General features: G+C 33.3%; 1 protein-coding gene across 1 annotated transcript in view; it reads left to right on the top strand.

The window, feature by feature from the left end:
• Positions 1 to 8,398, top strand: part of LOC128227783 (extracellular matrix protein 3-like) — an 86,739-nt gene extending 78,341 nt beyond the window's left edge. The window contains exons 16-25 of the mRNA XM_052938632.1: positions 370 to 534; positions 2,063 to 2,351; positions 2,886 to 2,985; positions 3,219 to 3,414; positions 3,630 to 3,734; positions 3,978 to 4,105; positions 4,683 to 4,941; positions 5,259 to 5,446; positions 5,759 to 5,905; positions 6,444 to 8,398. Coding sequence (XP_052794592.1) covers positions 370 to 534; positions 2,063 to 2,351; positions 2,886 to 2,985; positions 3,219 to 3,414; positions 3,630 to 3,734; positions 3,978 to 4,105; positions 4,683 to 4,941; positions 5,259 to 5,446; positions 5,759 to 5,905; positions 6,444 to 6,905 — 2,039 coding nt within the window. The 3' untranslated portion in view covers positions 6,906 to 8,398. The remainder of the gene's footprint in view (positions 1 to 369; positions 535 to 2,062; positions 2,352 to 2,885; positions 2,986 to 3,218; positions 3,415 to 3,629; positions 3,735 to 3,977; positions 4,106 to 4,682; positions 4,942 to 5,258; positions 5,447 to 5,758; positions 5,906 to 6,443) is intronic.
• The last annotated feature ends 8,654 nt before the right edge of the window (positions 8,399 to 17,052 follow it).

Below are 17,052 nucleotides of genomic sequence, written 5' to 3'. Positions count from 1 at the left end.
ATGAGCATGCAAAAGCTTTAGTCTTTGCCATAGCTCAAAGATCATTAAAAATATTCATATACAAGTGGAATGCCCCTTGTTTCAGTAAAAAGGAACAGATGTTTCATTGGCGTTCACGTTACAGCCTTTTTGAATATGTTACTGTCATTGCCTTTTTATTGTCATGGCCATTGTCATTTTGCAAAACCATGTTGAGCATCACTCTTGATGAAAATAGTTTTTAGCCCTTGATTGATGATCCACATGCGATACCATTGTTAAATGTAACATACCACAAGTGTATATAGTTTTATGTTCTGATTTGCAATAGTTATGACTAACAGGTATAATACATAATCACAATCACAAAATGTATTTTTGATCTTGCAGGTAGCCAGGTTGAATGTTACGCTAGAGCAGTTAATTTTGAAGGAGAGCCAGGCATCGAGGTAGCTAGCCCTGTGATGACAGTTGACCAAAGTCAGGGTGCATGTCCATCTAGGAGTGACAGCGTCACATTGGCTGAACCATTCGGTGCAAGGATGGGGTATACAGGTACGACATGCTGGGTTAATACAGTATGAGTGCCAGACCTAAAATTAGCCTGCCCTGTGATGATAGTTGACCACAGTCCATCTAGAAATGACAGTGTCACAGATGATGAAAATAGTCAGAGCAAGGATGTGGTAGATGGGATTTCATATCCAGACTGAAGTACCTTGGCTCAATTGGTGTTTACCCTCGAGTAGGCTGGTAAATTGCTCTCTTATTGAATGTCAACTTGTCAACATTAAGACTTAAAAGATAATAAACAGATCAAACCCAAACCTGTAAAAAATGTCTGGGTTTGGCAACAAAAATTTGACTACCCAAACCATTTACAGTGAAACTGCGTTCCCTCAAACAAGCGGTCGTTCGAGAACCCGCGTTCCCTCGAGGTCGGAGCTTGGTCCCGAACTTTTTTCCTTCTATTTTTATATAAAATATACCCACGCTGCATCGAAACCTAATTATGTCGAGCAGTTGAGCAATATCCTCGGTCCCAAGTACACAAATCGTGCACAAAACCTTATGGCTCCCTCGAGGACATAATTTCACACTTTTCCCAAATGCGTGTTCCAAAATAAACAAACAATTGCAAGGTGTTAAAATTTTCGCAAGTTGTAAAAATTTCAGTTGAAAGGCAATTTGATAAGGTGTGAAAAACTGTTTTTCACTGTTAACGCATGACCGATATTAGTTGATATGGGCATTTGAGATGATAATTATGAGAAGTTAATGACGAGAAGTCAATGCTTTAGATGTGGTCAGAAAGTTCTTTAAATTCACTGCCGATGCTGACTGTGATCTTCAGATGCTCTGTACGCTGTCACGTCACATTATGATTGAACAGTTTTGCGAAACCGACAAGATGCGCCAATCAACAATCCTTGATTTTGCGAAACTTAAATATGAATAATGCCACAATATGTACTGTCATTCAAATGTTGCTTGTTACGAACATGTGCTTTTTTGTTAAAACAAACATTTCTATTGATTCATTGATTGTTTTTTCTTTTGCATTTTACATTTAGTTTACGTCAACCTTTGAACATATTAGCCATTTCCACAACGCAACACATAATCGGTGTCTTAGTAAACAGTCTGTTTGACGACATCAAACTTAAAATACACTGAAAGATATTTCATATCAAACTGGAAAATTGAAAATCGGGTCGTTCGAAACATCCGTTCCCTCGAGGTTTTTGCTCAATTCCTGGTGACCTCGAGCGATCGCAGTTTTACTGTAAAAAAATGCCTGGGTTAGGCTGCAAGAAATTGACTCAGTGTTTAGTCAGGAATGTTGTTATTTTAAATTTATTTTATAACCAAAAACATGTACTGACAAAATAAATCTGAAATTTTATTTTAGTCAGTATTTTGGTTATAAAATGACATTTATATATCATTTCAGACTAAGCTCTGAGTCAAATTCTTATGGGTTGGGCCACTGTAAACAAAACAATTTTTTTATGATAACCATATTGAAAGAAACGTATTGCAAATTCAATTAAGTTCTAATTATCTCAAACTTTAATTACAGGTCCAGATGATGAGTGGCACCCTAACAAGGTTCATGTGAGAGTACAGATTCCCCATACTGATGGAATGTTACCCGTCATCTCTACCCGCAAGATGGCCAACTACGAGCTGACCCTGAATGATGATGGCTCACACAGGAACAAGCACCAATGTACAAACCTGCTGAAAAGTGGAGGGATAGGGGCAGGTTTTGGGGTCAATCACCATGATCTGATGGGGTTCTATGGGTCTTCACTCCCGTACCAGTATAGCGAGATGCTCAGGAGTAATAAGACACTGGCACTTTATAGGTACTACTGGACTTTTTTCATATAAATATTAGTGAAATATTTATAAGCTTGTCCGTTTACAAAAAAAAAGCTTTAAGAATTTTATTTCGGTGGCGACATGGTTGTCAGCACAGGCATCAGCATTCAAAATATATCTAACCTTTGCCATAACTCAAAATCTGTTCCTGATATTCAACCAATTTTTATTCGGTACACATGTTGTCATAGATAATAGGTACATGTACAGCAAGGCTATACGCCATTTTTCAATTAAAAACTACTGATGAGCATTGGCCTGCCTCAGGCTACTTCTAGTTTATCAACAAATTTCATTTCAATGTTCTATTTTTCCTGAGGTTGAAAATATATTTTACTGATGTTATCATATAAAATTAATAAAACAAATAGTATTCCAAAAAGTAAATGGTTAACCATTAATTTTAAGCGTATTATAAATATTGAAATCATTGTCTATTTGTTTATACCGAATTAAATTTATAGCATGAATAAAATTAATATGTCCTTGTGAAATTGGAAAATTTTCTATTTGACCAGAAACCTGGACATGTCCTCGTGTTTGTGGACGTTTGATGCCTACTACAACATGTCAGAGCTGGTCAGCATGTGTGGGGCTCTGATGGAGACTGATTCACAGGTATGGGACTACTACATCTAGCAATTAAGAGAACAGTTTCTTAGAAAAAATGACCAATAATAATCTTTCTTAATTAATTTTATTCATGCTCCTCGAGCAGTCCTTTGGGCCATTGTAAAAAAATAACCTTCCTCTGTTGTAATGCAACCATTTTACATCATGATAGATCTTAGGATAATAAACTATTTTACCAGGGAGTAACATGTTCCATTATTGTTTTCTTCATTTAACAGATGCCCGGCAGTCCTCTGTCCTTGGTTGTAGTTAAACTTCCCTTGTTTGTATCATACTTGTACTTCAATCCTGGCACGAGAGACACATGGCGAGCCCATGAGGTGAGCAGATACCTCACACTGAAGTTTGTGTATGGTACAGGGACAATGTGGGACCAAGCCATACTATCGCATAGGCACCCAGCTGGGCTCAAAGGTGAGTTGCTTCAAAGTTACTAACAAAGTTGAAAAATCTTGACTCAGGAAGTCAAAATATTGGGATAGATTTGGAGCCGTTTATGGTCTTGCAAAATGCTTATATGTTGGAGTAACTCCCAATTTGATCAGGATTCACAACTGTTTGCATTTGCATGTGTTTTTTTTGTTCATCACTGGATTCATAGAGGTATATTTATTTTATTTTCAAAACAGCCGAGATGTTCCCTTCTGGTGTCCAGATACTTGAGGATGGTCGACTAGTTGTCAGATTCCAGACTGTGCCCAAATTCAGGGGACAATTCTTGGCTTCACATCCTGGTAAGATTTTCATATGAAGGTTGTTTGTAAAATTAAATATCTTATTTTTTTCCACAGAAAAAAAAATCAACACATTTTGTTTCAGTTTTTGCCATGAATGATAAAGTGTTAATACAATTGAAAGGAAATTTAGTCTAATAAATAATGATTATGCCTTTCTTTAAAAGAAAACTCATTGGCAAATCATACTTAATAATTAAAATGAAATGTAATTATTTCATCATTTTTAAAACATTGCTGCAGGAAACCAGTTCAACTCTAATGTGCAGTCTCTGAGTCATGGTGGTGTGACCTTTGACCTTCAGCTACTTCCTGGCCCCAACACATCTGTCAGACCTCACCAGAACTGGCGTGTCACTTCTGCCACTGCAGTATGTTAAGAAGAATATTGTTCGTCCTTCTTTTCATTCTTTAATAAATTAATGGATTCAGCACAGAGAAAAATGTTTTGCTTATTTTTGTTCTCATTGTAGATGTATGTTATGACTTCCATTCTTGATTTTGGACCAATCAAAAGTTGAATAAGCAAATAGAATAGGTTGATTTGTGTCTTTTAAGGCATGAAATTGGTGTACATGTATCCTGAAAACTTTTTTTTGTGCCAAGCCCTTAATATGTTAATAATGGGGTCAGACAACTTTATTCATCATATTGCTTTTATTTCATTCATGAAATTAATGTATTTATTCATAAATTATCCTTTTTGTTGTTGTTGCAAATAACAAACATAGAACCACCATTTACTAAAATTGAATTGGTCTTGTTATTCATTTATCATAAATAAATACAATCAACCGTAATAAGTATTATTTATTGTTTTAAGATATTTTTGAAATATTTTAAGGCCTCCCTCTTTAGAGCCACTTGATAGAGTACATGTATTAAACTTGTAACTGAAGGATTCTTCTGCATATTTCGTCAACATTGAGCAATATATTTGTGTTTCAGCTGAGGGACTATTCTGGAGACTTTGTTGTGACCCTGCTGCCATGCCTACTGACCTTTACCCAGACTTCCACTCAACCAATCAGCTGCTCTCCCTCTGACAATGTGACCTTCAGTCTACCAATCAGATTGCAGCAAGTCAGTGACCCCGTGCCATCAAAGTTCAGCCTGAATACAGAATTCAGGGTGACTAGAAAGAGTGATGTTTGGCTCTCGGAGAAACTGTCATACATTTCTGAGGACGACATGACCATTACTCCAGGTCTTAAACGATTTAGCTTTAAAGTACCATTAAGAATAACCTTTTATGTTTTAAAAAAAAAGATTACACTTGGAGTTTGCATCTTTGGTGATCTATAATGTCCATGTCTAACCCAAAAGGTTGCGGGTTCAAGCACTTCCTGTTATGTTTTCTCATGGCTTCTCAAAATGGGCCCCACTGCTGACATCTACCGAAGAACTGGATTTGAAAGTTATTCTGTAATAAGCTGTCATCATACATGTATGTCAAAATCGAGCTAAAATAAATTTGTACAGCTAATTTATTAGTATTTAGCTAATACTAATAAATCATTTCAGGTGATACAGTGTATGGTAGACTAGATGTGAGCCCCATACAGTCGTTGGATCGGAGTGTCCATCTTTACATTGAGAAGGTGTTCATGTGTGCAGGGCAGAGGGGTTACATTCCACTATACAATCCGGATATAGGCCACTATGGATGTGTAGGAAACTCAGAACAACTGGACACTGTCATCAGAATTCTGGTTTGTTATGCTTCTTTGCACATTATCATGGCTGGATAAATTAAAATATGTACTAATAATGGTATAACATGGATACAAAATTGGTGCTACCTTTATTGCAATACATTTGTCTAAACCATCAGGGTCATTGTACTTTTGTATAACCTGAAAGCATTCTGGCAACACTTTTCATGAATTTACCAGTAGAGATTAGTGTGATGTTCATCAAAGCAGTATGAGTGTAGGAAATACTTACCCTATACAAGTTACAAAGTTGTTCTACAATGTTTGCAATATGGAAGATAAACTCTTTATACCATTTCTTTAATTCAGGACATAGAGGACCCTTCCTCCGTTAACGCAACATTCCAAGGGGTTCCTTTATCGGCTAAGATGGCCCATGATGACACACAATCCTCTGATGTCTTCAACATTCCAGGGGCAGATGGTTTCTCATTTGAATCTTCGCCACTTTTTCAGGTAGGGATAATCACAATTAAGAAATGATTTTCCAATTCTCATTTTTCCCCTCTTTTTCATTCATTTCCTGTTTGATTTTAGTAAGAATATTTCTATTAAAAGATTTGATTTGAAATCTATAAAATCTATAAAAATGTTATTGTTATAAACAGAAATGTTTACTTAATAAGTATTTTTCATGGAGCCCCATTGGCGCCTGTTGATAATAGCATATTGCTCAATAGTACTTGCACATGTGGTTGATATTTCCAGACCAGTTATTGTGTAAGTCATGGTCTTGGTGTCTATTTTGGTGTCTGTTTTGGTGTGGTAGTCTCACAAAAGCCCTAACAAATCATTCAAAAATTATTCAAGTTATTCACAGTTTTAAGGAAGTACATATTGGTATTATATGTACAATGTTATTAGCAAAAAGTTTTATTGAAATATTAGTAGAGTTGTGTCTCTTTTTTAACTGAAAAATAGAGCATTGGCATACACATAGAATGATCCAGATTTGCTATGAATATTTACATTTGTTACCATTTTATCATTGCAGACTGAGGATGAAAAACTATGGTTTCTGCACATAGTGTTTTCACAGACCGCCACAAATGGAGATGTAATTTCAAGAACATCAATGTTTGACAGTCATAATGTGAGGAGATCCCTCGATGACATTGCAGGGGTTGGGAATGGTGAAAAGGGCACAAATATGGCCCCTTTAATACTCAACTTCAATGGGAAGTCTTTGAAAGAAGACCAATACCAGCCTGGCAAAAAAACTGAAAACAGTGAAAGCCAGATGCCACTTATTGCTGCCCTGATTGGGGCAAGTGTCCTACTGCTGATAGGTATTATTGTACTTGTGATATATATACGACACCGGCGGAAGCAGACGTCTCCACCGCCAACCCCATCAGGAACCATAACTGTGTTATCTACTTCTCCTGGACTTACAAAAGTCATATCAAATGCTTATGTTTTCAAACCACACCCATTATACCATTCTGAAGTCTGACGGTGAAATTTTATGTTATTGAGAATTGTACATATTCTAGAATTGAGAATTTTGCAGCCATATTATTTTTTGTTATTCTATACGTGGTGCTTTATATCAAACCATTTATTAAAAAATGTTGTGTATTTTGTACTGTTCCTTTTCTAAAAAAAAATTATTGTTAACGAGAGATTTAAATTCCGTCTGCATTCCTTATTTTCTACGACTCAGAATGATATAGAGAAATTATACACTATGAAATGAAATCCATTTTGTGCCAAAACTCCCATTTATATATCAAAAAGTATTGAATGCTCACTTCATAGCGACTGAGTCATATATCAGATATTAAGACTTTACACATTTAATTTGTACCATCATGAGTCCATGGTATCAATCCATTGTTATAAGGTGTTGTATTTTGTCCATTTGAAAATTACATATTGATGTTACATATGTGCAATAGTTTGTGTGATTCCTGCTTGTGTGTTTGCAACTATATTTGCAATATAATTGAACGGTGATTCTTAAATTAATGGTCATTTTAATGGATTTTCATGAAATGACCATTCAGATGCATGTTTTAATATGGATATAGTAATTGCTACAGTAAATGCATGAATGATTCATGGATGATTCATCAAAGAGGAGCTAATAAGTCATAAGTTTGGATTTTAGAAACAATCTCTGCAAAATTAAAGAATTAGGACTTATGAGCTGATTGACAATTTTGATATTGTACAATGTATGTGTTTTTATTAAATAAGCAAAATTATATCAATTATGGTCATTGTATGTTTTTGAAGGCTTTTACATTATTATCTTTTGGTATAATTGCTGTACTCATTAAATTGCATAGTTTTGAACAATACCTTGCGAATCCATTGTTTTGTTGTTTTGTTGTTGATCTTTAACTTTTACAGTATATGTCAACTTTCCCTTGTTCTTGCATAAAAATGCATAGTGAAAAAGTTATGCAAGATTATGCAAACATTGTACAATATTTGTGCTGGTTGATTCTGAACAGAACAAGATTTCAACAGTAAATGCAACATTTGTCTAGTAACATGTATTAGCAACTGTGTTGTCTTCATGATTGTGTTTGTTTTGTTCTAGTCATTTGTAAAAGTGTACCTACGGTAGTTGCCTAACTGAACATGTATGTTGTACATGCATGCTTGTCATATCTTCAAAGATGTACATTGTATATGAAAACAATGAGATTTTGTTATAATGATTTGCTCATGTTAATGATATTATAATCAGACAATTATCATGTGTATTTTATCAGAGTTTCAGGATGTTTAATATGTTTGTTTTCTTGAGTAGAGTATAATCATTATTCTGAGCTAATGATTTTGTTGTTATTTCAACTTTGATGTCAAATGCTTGATATTTTGATCTGAAATAATACTACTGTGATCATATGAGGGGTAACATGTATTTATGCTGCCTATTGCTATATTCCATGCATATTTTTGTATTATATGTGCATTTTGCATTCCAAAAATAAACTCAAAAAGCAAGAACATTTCATTGTGGTTTGTATGTCCATCAACTCAAAATATTCTTTACTGTCAACAAACATCTCTTGAAAAGTTAATTTCATCATCTGTTGTTTATATAACAGTTACACCTTTGTTAAAACTTCACATCCAAAGCGTCTGCTTTGCCATTAACAAGGCATCTGGAATAAATACACTATATTTTGAAACACAAGCATTTCATGCTCGTGTGGTGATCTTGGTTTGTTTGTGGGCTCAGCCCATACCCTTTGCACAAACTATTGAAAGTAAAACATACATATATATCTATAAATATCAGATCCGGGAGATGGAGTGTGCAAACTTCCTGCTCAGGTGATGGAAATACTTATACAAAGTCATTCACACAGCCGGTGCCATTTGTTGGTGACTTCGTCAGCACAAGAGATGTATGTGAAACATGCATTCTTTCTTTCTCCTGTTATAAGATGACAAGATACAAGAATTATTTTTTTAGGGTGGGTATGTGTTAACAAGAAACATTAGCCCAATGAGCTAGTTTCCAGCATGAATAACAGACATACATATCAAAAAAATAACAATGAGCTTGTGACCTGAAAATAAAAGCATATAAGTTCAAATGAACACATATTGAGACAAATATTTACAAAGGTCGTTCGTTATCATATTCATGCATTCAATAACAAATAGCAAAATTGGATTAGAGCATCGAAAACAGTGACAAACCAAAAAAGTTTTCCCGACTGTACGCGCAACCCACACGCGCATGGTTCCACTAGTTGACATACCACTGTGATATGGTTAGTTCTTTCAAGTGTATCAAAGGATAATCCTATACATTGAAATAGCAAAATTGTAAGTAGCAAAATATACAATGGAAAATTTTACAGCATTGTACATCGATGTGTAGTTGGTAAAAAACTTACAATTCATCTAGCTGAATAGGAAAAATCTTTGGAAAGTATTGCTTAGAGGAGGAATTATGTTTATCATGTAATTTTGATATTACACCTGCCACTGTAAAAGAATGTTGATTGAAAAAGTAAAGTAGTAACACCTAAACAAAATACTTGCCGAATGAAAAACACATGTAGTTTTATGTGTTCGACAGATGTTAGATAAATTTGAAACAATCATAAATAGATATTAGCCCATGTCATTTAATTTGATAATTTGTTATTTTATTCAAAATGTCCGCTTGGATGCCAAATCTTGTCCAGTGGGTGTAAGCCATCCCACTGAAAACAAAACTCCTTTTCCGTTAAGACAGAGGATAACAGATATTCAGTGATACATCTTATAGTTCTCAATTTCTTCTATTTTCTAAGCAATAAGGTATTATTTGCACGTTGAACATTTACTAGAGGGACCTGTCCAGGTGCGGATCAACCTTCTAAATTCCAGGTAGTTCCATGTTTAATTGTTCTTACTGATGGAACATATACACAGTTTCCGTATATCAGATTAAAATTACATGTCTTCAAAGCTACAAGGTTTTGGACATATTTTGGTGAGATACCATACAGACATTTGTAAGTTTCAATAGCAATGTATCTCACCCTGCTCAAATCTAATGTTGGCAATTGAACTCTATGAAAAATGTTTTCGTAAGTTGTGGTGTAATCATAAAAAATATTTTTAAAGCTCTGGGTTGAGTCTTTTCCATTTGTTCTGTGTTGGTACTGCTACAAGAACGCCAAACGACAGGACAGTAGTTGAAATTGGATCTGATAAAAGATTTAAAGATAATAAGCTTAGTATTTGGTTGTCAAAAAATGCTTAGTCTTTGAAGAATATTCAATTGCTTAGCTGCTATTTGCACATTTTAGAAATCAGGGCATCAAAATTCAATAAACTATCTACCTCAACACCTAAAAGTTCCACTTGCTCTTTACAAACAATGGTTCCCTGAGCATCCAGTATTGTGGCTTACCCCTTCTCCATCAATGTACAAGAAAGACCATTGATGCAAAGCATCAAAGGGCGCCGTTTAATAGTTTATTTACTTGTTATATGTTGAAAAACAAGGAATGTCAAGGCCAACAAGCATATTATGGTGCATTGAACCGCATCTATGAAATTCTCAAAATATTTGTAGTATTCTGCATGACAACATAGGCAAAAGCATTGAAATTGAAGATTTTCAAGTTGAACATTTCATTAGGGGTGGGGTACATTAATGAACACGACAGAATTAGGGTGCTTGTGCACTATACTTTTTGTCATTGCCACATACCCATAAACCAAGTTTTATTTCAATACCATATGTAGTTTTAAAGTAATGCTCTGGTCAAGAAAAAGCGGCAAAGGGCAATAATTATGTAATTAGCTTAAAAACAGCTATAGTCATTGTGCACTGCACTTCCTCTCGTTGTGCTAAATACCATTGAATGATGTTTAATGAAATTCCAAAAAAAGTAGTTTTTTAGTTATGCTCCGGACAGGAAAAGATACAAAGGGAATAACCCTTCAGCAATACGCTGAAATAGAGTTATTGTTCATGTACACTGCAGTTCTAATCATATAGGGGGAGGGGGCAACGTCACCATGCTGGAATGACAACTTGTAGGGAAGAATAAGTGATATGAAATAACAATTTAACAATTTGTGTAGTACTTTAATAAACATTATCATTTCGTCCGAAAGTTGCAAACATAAATAGAACATAATTATTGAACTGTAAAGTTGCAAACATAAATAGAACATAATTATTGAACTGTTATATAAAAAGTGAACATTGTTTACTAGATGAAATGCATTTATAACATAACATGCCTTGTTTTTAGCTGTTTAATAATACTAAAATGTAATGTAAAATTGCATAAAAATCTAGTCAATGGAGTTATTATGTTAACTTCTTCATTTACATAGAAAAGAAGAGTTGAAAATGGATGTTTTTAGTTGATATTAACACAAAAACAGCATGTGTCTCATTAGACAATGGCAATTTTTTCAAATACTAGTATGATAAAAATAACGCATTCAAACTGAATATGTATCAGACTATGTATGAGAGAAATAATACTAATAATATAAGGTTTTGAAATACAACAATGCACATATAAGCATAAATAGGCCAAATATGCAAAACAAATAATAGTAAACAATGTGTGAAAGTGATACTGAACACTTAAAACAATATCTTTGTGCATTAAATGAATATATACCAGAAAAGCAATACTAAATCAAGTCCAAAATGTATATTAAATAACATGAAGAACACCCCTTTATGAATATCTTCATAACAAATCAGAGTACATGTAACAAATCAGAGTACATGTAAACAATAATCATTTATATCATTAGTATCAAATGTGTCTAGTTTAAAGTGTGTTTTCATTTGCATTAAATTACATTGTAATATATACCAGAAAAGCAATTATAAAAATCCTTAAATGTATAAGAAACTGAAGACAATAAAGAATAACACCCATTTATGAATATCTCCAAAACAAATCAGAGGTCACCTATATATAAAACAATAATCAATCATATAATTAGTATCAAATGTGTCTAGATTTTGTGTGTCTGTTCATTATCTTTAAATTAGCATCTTTAAAGTGAAACTCTTATTTGAAATCAATACATATAATTGTATTTATAACACACATCAAATTGAATGAAAAAACAATAACTACTTACTAAATAATGCATTTACTGAAATATCGTTTACTGATAACAAGCTTGTCACCCTGTTTATAATAGCAGAAAGCATGACAAATATTAATTGATTGGTGATTGCTAAAAGATTTACTGTGGTCTACTATAGTATCACAAGGCAGAAATACCATGTTTTATGTTCATTCTTATTAATTAGCAAATTGAACTCAAGATCCTTCATTAGAAACATTGTTGTTGACATCTATCAACCCATTTTGAAAAATGAAAACAATAATATTAATTATCATAAGTCTAAATATTTGGGAGTAAGAGTGCATCTTTAAAAATAGTGTGTGTGTTTTTTCACTTAAATATGTAACAATTCAATTTGACAAATGAGACAAAAGTTAGGAAATAGAAGTAGTAATTGTACATAATACAAAACAACAACAAAAATTGACAAAGCTCAATATAACAGGAAATCTAAATGAAAACACAAATCCTTAAAGGCCATAATTATTTAAACTGAATTAAGGTATAAGTAATACACACTTTTATAAAGCTTTTACCGACAACATAGTTATTATCATGGTACACTATGGGACTTTTATCCAAATTTTTTTACTGTGAATTAAAAATATTTTGTCTATATTTGATTTTTTTTCACATTATCAGAGATAATGAAATAAACACAACAGTTTCGGGTAAAATAAACTTCAGTTAACAGAAAAATTAAGTTCAACCGAACATATTATTGATACACATGGAAAAAAATAATTTTGATTGATCTTGTGAGTCTTCGGAACAGAGCAGTATTTCGATGTTTGAAAATATATAGCAGTTTTATAAATTCATAAAAAATAGTTAATAACAAGACAACCTGCTGAAATCATTTTAAATATTTTCTATGATGTCTAATGAACAATTTAAAAGACAATTTATGATAGTTTACCGTTCAGTTTTGAAGGAAATATAAAAATGTATAGTTACATGACATTATGTATAACTAATAAAATGCTTAAAAATTAACCTTTTTCTTGTAAAAAGCTTAATTGGACTTATTCATAAAATGTAATCATTCAAATAAATGAATTTTACTTGTGAAACTAACTCAGAATTCAGATTTAAAAACAATGAATGTCCTTTTAAATTAAAATATGTAAAGAAACAAGAACACTAAGTAGGCGGTAATGCCCCTCCAAAAATGTCAGAGTGAAAGTTCTCAACTAATGTCTTTTTAATATTATAACATGTAAACAGTCTCTGTTGGTAATCGATGTCTATTTGTTTTATTTAGTCAATGGTATTCTAACATTTAGAATTTTTCACAATAATTCTTCACTCTTCAACATTTGAAGTTTGGTTTGTTCCCATGCGTTTGTACTTGTAGTGTGTGCACAGATGAAAATTACTCAATCCTGAGTCAATGCTGATTTGGTTTTCATGCCCCTTCAGGTTCTTTACCCATCTAGAATCTTTAGTGCTGTAAAAGAAAAAAAGTACTTTCTAACTAATTTGTATAGATAATAATACTGCCATACATATATACAAAACAAAATACAAACAGTTTAATATTTCTCAACATTATTTAAAAACAACAACAATAAGCTGATACATACATGTATATAATATAAAGAAAATTACTAAATTTATCAATAAAATTCATCATCACCACCACCATCACCACCACCACTGGATTATTGAAAACAGTGAGTTTATAAAACAACAAACACCACCTCAAATATGTTTTATATGAAATACTCACATCATCTCTATCAGATGTGACTGGCTTGTGGATAGACATGGATGTCAAATCTTTCTCAATGATCCAACAAAGTATTTAATGCAGGCTGGAATTCTTCATATAATAGTAATATTCAGTCCTTTTCCTGCCTGAAAGAAATTAGACTTCTGATTATCAACCAACAGAAACTACAACCGTAAAATACAAATGCACATGTATTAATTATACATTCTGCACTAATATCCGTTTTAGCCAAGAGTAAGGGTTGGTAGGCACAAATGTGTAGTTGTTGTGCATTTGGTTGATAATGATTCACAACAGTATGGCGTTCAACGAGACCTACACCAAGCAAATGAATGTCGCTTGTGTCCAAGCTGTTGTGGCTTCCAGCCCGAAACCATGTACATCTTTTAATACAGGTTTTTTTTGAAAATATGCAGTTTGTAAACAAATAATGGGTATTTTTAAGTCTAATATTTTTCTAAGATAAAACAATCAAATAAAAGATTACATACTCATATCATATACATAAATGATGTACATAAGTACATTAAAAAATATGTAACATGTACATAATGCACCAGTCAATTGTAACCACGGCCCCCCAGGTCTGGGGATATGCCAGGGATAGCCGGGGAAATGGGCTGTGTTTTAACCTTTCAGGTGGCCTCGCAGTACCAGGTGAATGCGGTGGTTTTGTCTTTGAGCAAAATATATGGCGGGGATTTGACCAACAGTTCTTCCCCGCAGGACGAGGATTTTACCCGGGGTTGGCTGAACCGAAAGTCACAGCTGTTCCTCGGACCTGGGGGGGGGGGGGGGGGGGCGTGGTTTCAATTGACTGGTGCATTATATAAGTAGATGTAAAGTATGTAACATGTATATTTATAGTAGATGTAAAAATATTAACACGCTGTCTTAACATTAACAAATAAAAATGATTTAAGAATTCCAAAGATAAATTAAAAAACTGTAACCGAACCTCAACGAGTGGTGGTAAGCCGCACGGGCGGTTACAAAAACCCTCAGGTTCGACACAGGGCAAAGGCAGGGAGGTTGGGCGTGAAAAACAACCGAGATGTTCTCATTTTTCTATACAATCTATTCAAGAATTTAAGTTCATTAATTATATTCAAATGGAAATAACACAGTAAAACAAAACAACTATGAAACTAACAAATGCCTAGCTACACCTAGCTGCTCAGGCAAGCCATAATGCAACTTTATGTTGTAAGGTTAAAACAATTCTGTAGTGTCAAATATTGTTAAACACAGTTTAAAAAGCTGAACTCCAAGTAATATATTTTTAATTATCAAAAATTAGAAAACTTTCACATCTCAGTTACAATAATCAAATTTTAAATTGAAAAACCTATATGAAAAATGTGAGTGGCCCACAGGGTAACCACACACTACCTTGACAGAGTGCAAGAATGTTAACAGGGTGAAGTTACCGTCAGAGGACAGACAACTTCATGACACTGATTTAGTCAGTCTTTAAATAGAAAGAAAACAAATCCAAGTATGGTTTATAAAATATGAATATTAACACAAGTAGCATAGTTTAATTTGGTTATAAAATCAACCAAAAGACAAAGCTAAACAACTTTATAACAAGCCTATAGGTTGCTAATTATAGAACATTTTAATGAAATACTTTATGCCAAACAAGCTACTTAAAGAAATCTATTTCATATTTAATTTAATAATAAACACTTTTCCCAATGAATCATTTACTTCCGTCATAGTGAATTGGTAGAACCCGTTACAAAACAAACATTTTTGAACACATAAACGTACACAACTACTCAAGGATACTTACATGAATAGCCCTTTGATACGAATATCCCAGTTCCAAACTGATTGTTGACATTCGTTTTTTCGACAGGATATCTCCTCTTACTCGTATAATTCACTTATAATCCATGTTTTACTGCAATGACTCAAATTGTTAGATGTATCGTAATCAACTGCCAGTGTGCACTATTAGTGTTTACTTATTTTAAACGTATATTCATCAAAAAACATCACCTAGTTTCCAACTATTAAACGGCGATGTAGAAATTCCATTATTGACCTATGAGTAGCGGGGAAATACCTTCTGGTTCTAAAAATAGCAACATCCGGATATGTGTAGTGTTATAAAAATAAAACAACTCGGGGGCAATCGTAGTAATATTTTACTAATGTCACCTTAAACACATTAACAAATAAAGTTAGGTGAACATTTAATTCCAATATCGATTATATTAAAGAAAACAGCTTACCTCATGGTTTATCAATGCAGTAAACATAACAAAACAACATAAAATATCATTCTTTCCATTCACATAATTACCGGTCCACACATTTTACATTTCATTCGGAACTCCTCCGAATGTTTACATTTCCGGCACATGATATTACAGGTAACCAATCAGAAAACGTAAACGAATCGGGAACAGTTATTAAACTTATTTGTCGTTCTTCTGATATAATGTTTTGAAGATAAATTGAAGACAATCTATTCAAACATAAATAGCATTTTTAACACCCATGCAATCGCCACCCATTTGCATTTTTAATCATAATAAAATAACAGTATAACCCAACTGTTAATCAACTTAAAAACCGATCCTACCACTAACTAAAATAAATTCCCATTCCATAATAGGCGCGCACTTCAGTGCGGCGCCAATGAAGATAGATGACTCTTTTTATATGTAATTCTGGTTAAGGTTTTTGACATTGGTTACTAATATCACAGCAACTAAACTTGTCAGTTTACGCATTTAATTGATACATCCAACTAAATAACCCCGTTAGATAAGTTTCTTTTGTATTTAAGTACCTTCCAAAGTGCAAAAAAATTATGACATGACGGCTTCAATATTTTTATTTTTGATATATAGTTTTTAGGTTCAATATTTAGCAAGCATAATACAAACATCCATTGCAGCATGTGTAGGTGTGATAAGGAGTTGAGCAGATTAAGAATTTAAATAAAAACATTTTTTTTTTCCGGCAATGTCTTTGTACCCGATCAACCTTGTCAACCATTAACCATGCATGAACACTACGAATCCGTAGTATTTTTCGTATACATTCGATTTTTAGCATTCCAACGGATCCTGCACTGTACCCGATATACAATGTCACCCATTAACCATGCATAAACACCGTGCGAATCCGTAGTATTTTTCAAGAACATTTGTAAAAGTTAAATCGTGTATTTTGTTTTTCTCACGAACCATGTGGCTTATTGAACATAAATTAAAAAATAAACTATCATCTAAACAAATGTGTGCAAGGTGTACGCATTAGCACCGGTCTTACTGAA

The sequence above is a fragment of the Mya arenaria genome, chromosome 3 (assembly GCF_026914265.1).
Source record: "Mya arenaria isolate MELC-2E11 chromosome 3, ASM2691426v1".
NCBI lineage: Eukaryota > Metazoa > Mollusca > Bivalvia > Myida > Myidae > Mya > Mya arenaria.
Note: the sequence above shows the minus strand (reverse complement) of the source record. Positions and strands in the feature narration are given on the sequence as shown.